The sequence below is a fragment of the Carya illinoinensis genome, chromosome 7 (genome assembly GCF_018687715.1).
Source record: "Carya illinoinensis cultivar Pawnee chromosome 7, C.illinoinensisPawnee_v1, whole genome shotgun sequence".
NCBI lineage: Eukaryota > Viridiplantae > Streptophyta > Magnoliopsida > Fagales > Juglandaceae > Carya > Carya illinoinensis.
The window spans coordinates 36,891,860-36,899,727 of NC_056758.1; the positions used below are offsets into that span (position 1 = coordinate 36,891,860).

At 36.3% G+C, this 7,868-nt stretch overlaps 1 protein-coding gene across 1 annotated transcript; it reads right to left on the minus strand.

The window, feature by feature from the left end:
• Positions 1 to 32: 32 nt before the first annotated feature.
• On the minus strand, positions 33 to 6,837 carry LOC122315147 (kinesin-like protein KIN-4C). The gene is made up of 12 exons (XM_043130925.1): positions 6,466 to 6,837; positions 5,815 to 5,928; positions 5,626 to 5,742; positions 5,462 to 5,542; positions 4,691 to 4,762; positions 4,472 to 4,565; positions 4,344 to 4,375; positions 2,828 to 2,901; positions 1,802 to 1,864; positions 1,538 to 1,682; positions 895 to 1,344; positions 33 to 636 (listed from the first exon to the last, which is right to left on the minus strand). The coding sequence occupies exons 1-12, from the start codon at positions 6,595 to 6,597 to the stop codon at positions 316 to 318; spliced, it is 1,695 nt and encodes a 564-aa protein (XP_042986859.1). The 5' UTR covers positions 6,598 to 6,837; the 3' UTR covers positions 33 to 315.
• Between the last annotated feature and the right edge of the window lie 1,031 nt (positions 6,838 to 7,868).

A 7,868-nucleotide genomic window follows, 5' to 3' on the forward strand; every position in this document is an offset into this window, starting at 1 on the left:
TTATTAGTTGACATTGATGACAGACACAGAAAGATGAAACCCATACTTTTCATATAAAAGCACAATTTCAACAGCATTCATGCAACAGAAGTTGACTGAATTTGAGTAGCATCCGACCATTCACTATATCAAACAGACAAACCAATCATGTAAAAGTTTTATCCATACCCTCTGTCCGAAAACTCATTACTTCCATTAGGTTCATATTCTCTTGAAATTCCAAGAGTTTCACTTCAAGCACAGAAGTCAAATTCTCATACTTGCGTGTTGGGATGAATTTCTTCTTATGATGGGGATTAAGGAAAATTTGTCACTTCAAAGGCTGTGGTTTTCTTTTTGATTAAATGCTCTACCCCGTCGAACTGGATATCTAGGAGCAGGAACACCAGTTGCCTTACCAATAACAAATTCATCAGCATGAGCAGAATCTTTCTCTGTCAATGCACCGTTATTTGGGACTGCCGGTAACACTGGCCCTGGTAATTTCCCGAGAATGTCTACCTGCACTCCGCATTTATCTGCTCTTTTTGGGCCTTCGGTATTTTCTGGGAGTGAGAGAGGGTCATCAGCAACAAGCTGAACTGCTGACTTTTGCCCTTTCTTTGTGTCGCCAGACTTTATAGCATCCGATTCAATCTGAAGAGGTTCAAATTCTCTGTTAGAAGGGAGAAAATCTTACCCCAATATGGATGGATCCAAGGTTTAAATGCCAAATGAGAAAAACCAAAGCAAGCACTATATTACTGATATCAGCTGCAATGAGGGGATTGGAGTGAATTGAGAATTCCACAAATTTTTAAGACAATCTAGAGTTGGAGAGACCATACCATTCCCTGGATTCCCCCTTAATATCCATAGCTTGGGTAAAAGATAAATTGGTCAGGAGAATCTTACCAATATATTACCAATGTCACATAAAGGCTCCTTTCTTGGTCTAAGATTTTCGTTCATGTCAGCAGACTTCTCATCTAGTGCCTTCTGAAGCAGCATTGCACCTTCAGAAGCAGCTATGCCAGTCTTTTCTGCCTCGACATTGCTGGTACAGTTCAGACTGCTTTCAGCCATCTCTAACTCTAGGGAGCAACTCAACTTGACCGGAGCCGCTTCTCTATTGGTGCACTTAGAAAGTGCACAACCGCATGATTTTCCACAGCTACCTCCATTAGATCTGCATCTACACTTGGTTGTCTTGCACAACGACTTCTTACTGCAGGAGCAGCACACCCCAGCTTCTTTTTTCTCCCTTACAATGTTAGCTTCCCCAAAACGTTCAGATTTAGGGGCCTCCCGGCCCTCCAACTCATCACTACTCCCAAGAGTAAAAGAGGGTTGACCCAAAACATCCTGATCATCTCATATCAGTACAGATATTTTAATTTTATATACTACAAAAAATATTTTTTAATTTCAAATGTTAAATCGATCTTGCATTTGATTTTGAACCCTGAAGCTTTAAATAGGTTCATAGCTCAGTCAAAATGCAACTGCCTATTCCAAGATAAACAAAAAGAATCACACCACAGCCAAATGCATGAACCTGTGATTTGCCCCGATGAGAAAGTTCAGCCTTTTGAATATGCAGTTGTCTGACCAAACCACTTAGGTAGAACACTTGTTCTTTTAGGTCTTCCATATCTACATCCTTCTCAAAGCAGTCGACTTCTTTCTCCTGTAATTGGCACCTTAAAGGTTGAAGAAAAGTTTCATTAAGATTTTTATAAGCATAGAATGGCCATATAAACTGCCAGGGAAACAAAAACAGAAACTTACAGGAATAAAATTCAGCAACAAAGTCTCTCACCTAATATTTTCTTGCTTCATCATTTCCGCTTCCTCCCTGAGCTTTGCAACCTCATCAGCCATCCTATCCATCCCATGATAAGATGAATACATTAATGGAAAGAAACAGACATTCCAGAAAATTGGTTCCACATGCATCTTGAAATTGTAAAAACTGGGAGCTTAATTTTAGCAGATTAAGCAAAAGAGAAGCATGAGTAATACAAAAAATCAAGGAATATGAATCTGGTTAAAAGTTAAGAGACATGGAGAAGATTAATTAAAATTTTGATAAAGAACATAACAAGATTAGAAAAATGGATCATTTCTAACTCTAGCATCACTAACCCAATGCTCTAAAAACCTTTTCCTGCTGCAACTTGAATGCCTATTATCCATTCCATCTAGAACAACATGGAAAATACAGGCGGCCTGAACCCGAGCATGCATTTGAGCATCTGGTGCTTGAAAACTAGAGACTTGAGAGCTCTTAGAGAGAGATATATTCTAACACATCATATCATATGGATCTGAAATGAATCTAGGCACACATGTTTGCACCTGAGAGGATTCGAACCTTAGACCTGGAAGGAGCATACCACCAAGACCAAGGCCTTTACCACTTGAGCCAACCCCTAGGGATTTGCCAGAGGGAGATATGATTCACAAACATACCTCAAATAAATTGCTGAAAGCATATGCTGCTAGATGTACTTGATACTAACAAAGGACACGCATGAATCCCCATTAAGATGCTTTAGAGATATATAAACAGCATTTTCCAGGAAGACAACCAGAAATGATCTATACAATTCTTTCCAGAAAATAATTAATGCTCAATAATACATTTAGTGTCAGGCTGTCAGCTACTCTGATCTACTCATTATATTACAACTAACAGAAACTTGAGCTTTACAAGATAAAACTATCACACTAAAAAAGTTCTGAACTGATTTATACCAATGATCTAACCTTTAAAATAAAGTAAATGGAACAAAAGAACTAAAATAGTGTCAATTCAAAATGGGTTAAAGATACAAGAACCCACTCTTCCATTTGACGTTCATATTCAGAACATATTCCTTGTAACCTCGCTGTGACTTCAAGCTCATGCTCGACATCCTGCATCGACCGTCTTAAATTAGGTGTACCGTACCAAAAATATAAAGATTCTTATCAAAGAAATTATAGACCAAAAAGGCCAATGAACCAATCTAGGCATGGATCAAACCCAAATAAAGATTATTGCATCTGGTATATCCAGCAAATCACACACGCATAGGGGTGAAACATTTTCGGTCTGAAACAGAAAAATTGACCGGACTAAAAATTGGTGTGATCGGTTTAAGTCCACAATTTGTAGGACCGAAGGGGTTTAGTCCGGTCCCGAGGTCTATAAGTTTTGGACTGGACCGAACCGGACCAAAACCAACCGATTGGAATATATATTTTTAATAATATAATATATTATTTTATATAGTAATTATATAAGTTAAATATGCAATTTTCATCTAATCTATTATCATTGACAATACAAAATGTTAAATAATATATGCTATCAATTAATAATGTATCATAAATCATATGATAATATATGTAGATACATAATACATTCATACATACTCTATTATTTACATAACACATCAAACCCAAAATAACAAAATAATTGGGCCGAACTGAACCGATAGTTAAAGGTCTGGTCTAGCCCACTAGGGGTGATCGGTCCGGTGCAGTCCGAGAAAATGATGGACCAAAAGTTTTGGTCCATCATCCCCCCCGAACCAGACCGATTTACATCCTTACAACGCATCATAGTATATAACTTCTGAGTTTAAACTCTCTGGTTGAATTTCAAGAGGATAAGAAGTTTCCATTGTTATCAAGACACCAATTCACCCTTAATTTGCATGGGAGACTGTCAAAATTTAAATAAACATTGTCTCAGGCCCAAAGATTCCAATATGAAATATTTGATTTAAGTAAAAAAAAAAATTTGATTGGCACCGGGTGTCCAGGAACAACGTCACGACTAATCCCAGGGGTGCACAGGCCCTCAGTAAGGAGTTTCCCTCAAGTGCAACTCAGGTAATTCAAGGAGAAAATCCCCTAGTCCAATGGCCCCTAGAGATTGTTTGCACCTAAAGAAATTTGAACCTTAGACCTGAAGGGCACATACCCCCAAGCCCAAGGCCTTTACCGCTTGAGCCAAACCCTAGGGGTTTTGATAGTTCCAATGGCAACTTGCAACAAATATGCAAACATTGGATTGAAGTGGAGAAGAAAAATATGCAAACATTTTCAGCATTATACCCATGATCTTTTTGGCCATGAACAAGTATTTCATGGGTGTCTATGCTTATATACGAAAGCATATTAAGGTATAGATACTTTCCAAATGATAGAACCAAATCCAATTGCAAACATCCCTGAGATGAATCTAGGCACACATGTCATCCCATCAAAAGCAAATCCGAAGTGAACATTATATATAAATATCAAATGGCCAATGTAAAAGCATGTGCATGAATATAGAGCTTAAGCCTTCCAGTTTGGTTATGAAGTACCTGAATTCCAGGAATGCTCCCAACTCTTGCACCTGCATGATTTTCAACCAAAAAGAAGAAAAGAAAATGTCAATATGTTGTAGTTTTTCAAAACCAAATGAACTGAATGGGGCAGTAAATCTCCTAACCAGCTGATCTATAAGACAAAGCTTTTCGAGATTCTAACAGCTCTTTCAGCCGTTTTGTAGCCATGGAAGCTTCTTCTGTCTTCCGCTGTAAAACCTGCCATAAAAGGACTGAAGGTAAGAAAAATAATTTCCCAGAAATTATAGATTGAAAAAAACCAGAAAATAGGACGTTTCAGCAAGTGGTAAGCTACTGGAATCCTAAACAAAACACTACTTTACCATCTTGAGTCTCTGGTTTGCAGCGAATAGCTTTTGCACCTCATACCCATTCCTCCTTCCCTCTTTCCTAAGCTGTTGATGTAGATATATTACAGGACAAATGCATTCACATAATGAAAAATTCAAGATAAAAAGGGCCAGAAATTATCCACGTGTACCAACAGAAACATCAATAAAATCAAAGCAAGTTACAAGCTTAAATCACCATTATTCCAAACGATGATAAAAAAAAAAATATTTAGAGCACAGAGTTATAAAAATATTCTACAGTTTGATCCAGCTTCAAAATTTCAATTGCCATGGCTCTAATACACCCCAAGTAACCACTTAATACCAAAACAAGTTGAGCAATACATCCTTTTGTCAACTCCATCCAATGCATTCTCAGATAGACTAGGAAATATAATACAATGCCTCAAATTCACTACACAAAGTGTCAGGCAATACTAAATTGTTCTGATACACTGATACATAGTCAAAGCATCATCAAACAATGCATGCAAGCAACCTTTTTCAATCAAAATTCTCCCAAATATAATTATTATAAACAATAAAAATTAAAACATAAATTCTTAAACATTCTGAGACGAGAGGTCAAATTTAAAGCATTCAAGTCTAATACATAAAAAACAATTAATTAATCCAACTTAATCCTCCCCAAACATTGTATGCCTACACCTCATATTATTCAGGGTGCCAACCTTTAAATTCCAATCTCCAAAGGAATAAAAAAGATGGAATGACGTCAAGTCCCTTCAGTAATGCACATACCTGAAGAACTTCTTTTTCCAGTGAAGCTTTGCATATCCTAAACTGCACGGACTCTAGCTTGATCTTACATTGCAGTTGAACCTAAATAATATGAGAGTGGTTCATAGTTGAAACATAGAAATAAGCAATTTGTATAGACGTGCTTATCTACAACAATATGGCACCTTCTGAGCCCTCAAACTTTGAATCTCAAACTGCAACCTTTTTGTTGCTTCGTCACCTTTTGGTCTTTGTACTGAGAATTGAGACTGAACATTCTGTTTCTTCTTCAACGTTGTTACCTGCAACAGAATATGGTTTCAGAAAATGTAACAGTGTTATCAACCATATTATCACGACGCAAATATTTTCACCTGTTCTTCAAGGACGTTCAGCTTTTGCAGATAGTCCGCTTTGAGCTTTTCAACACCACCACCAGAAGAAGATGAAACATTGGCAAGTCTTTCCCTTAGTTCCGCAATCTCTTTCTGCCAATTTTTTGTTCAAGGCATTGTTTAAAATAACTGGTTTTCATTCAAGAAAGAAAAGGAAGAGGGAAGGGGGGATGCGGTGCCTAATTTGCTTCCTAGTGTTCTTCAAAGTTTTCTCCAAAGCAGAATTGCATCGGGAACAGATCCTTTTCAAAGCGCCTTTCGATGCTTTCATTTTTCATATCCGGACGGGAAAGAAGCCATGTAAAAGGGAAACAACTCATGATATCCGTAAGATTTTGCAAGTGTAAACTCTGAAACAAGGATGCATGCTTTAAAAGCAACACCAAACAAACTGTCTTAATTTCTACCTATCTTAAAGCCTCGGAAAGAATTAGCGCCGACTCTGGCTTTTCCGACATTTTCTCACCTACCAAACAGACTCTAAAAGAATGACACCAGATAGTTGTATAAAATTCTTCCTACTAAAGCACCTTGTTCCTCTAGTTCTCAGTAACAAGAAAACCTAGCAATCGATCAAACTGCCATCAATTCATCTTGAAACATTGAAAGGAATAATAATATAGCACTGACCTGGAAAGCCTTATTCTCTTGTTCGAGCTGACGAATCTTCTCCTCGTAATGTAAGTTTTGCTTATCTTCAGGAGCTGACGACGAGGCGTACACTGGGCTCGCTTCCTTTGAGCGACGATTCGTCTTCTTCATCTTCTGGAATGCAGCAACGGCTGCGGAGTCGTCGGAGGAGAGAAACTGAAAAGCGAAATTCAAAAGAAAACCCTAAACGGTTTTCGCGATTCGGTGTAGATCGGATCCCGAAGCCCTTCCTACTGATGAAGAAATAACTAATAAGTTTGTTAATTATATATATAGGGATCCATGGTTTGTCTGCTTGACTGTAACTTTCTTCCTTTGATTATTACATCCAGACCACCCTTTTGCAACGGCATCATACTACCCAATTGGAGCCAAAAGCATTTGCATTTCAAATTTGCCACATCAGACTGTAAAGGTAAAATACTCAAATTTTCCTTATATTACGGTATTACCCCTAAATGGATAGATATAGACAGGCGTGTGCATAAAACTATAGACGACGAGTCCTTTTATTGCCAAACGTTCCCTATGCTTGGGCCAAAACGTCATCTTAAGCAACTAGGCATATAGGCGAATAGTAAGATAGAAAAATTTTACTCATCATTTTCCGATTATATATTACATATAATTTTTTTATCTTATTAAATAGGTAGTGGAAGGATGATAAATAGGAAAAATTAATTAATTTAAAAAGAATAAAAATAAATAAGTATAATATATGAAGATGATATATACAACACATCGTCCATTTCATTTAAATTATAACATTTTATAATATTTAGATTTTAAAATTTATCTTTTAAATCAAATTACATTATATAATCAATCACTTTATTGAATTTACTTTTTTTTTTTTAAGCAGAAGACAGTACCCCAACTTTATTGATAACCCTCACCAGCTTAATAATAAAAAATTTCTAAGCCCTAAAGCTATCGAATTATGATTTTCTACTATTTTCTCCCTAATTTTTGCTCGCCTTCTAAAAGTAACTCTATTACCATGATTATAATATAAGATGACAATGACAATAACATTCAAGTATCATTATGACTGTAGATGAATTCTCTCATATCTAATTCATGAATTTAAATTTTACCAATATAATGCCACCATTATTTATTTACACTTATTAATATACGTTTTGAATGATTATTCATTTAAATAAATAAATATATTAAACTACTAAGAGCATTGACAATGGACTAGTCATTACCCAATGCAAGTCTAAAATTTTGAAGTTAAAGCTTATTTTTCTCTACATTGGACTAGCCATACATAAGAAGTTTAAGATTTTATCTACAGTAAATTTAAGCTTCTCACCATACTTAGAGAGCTCCTGTGCAAAGTTCAAAATCATATTTTATTATTTAAAATCTCATAC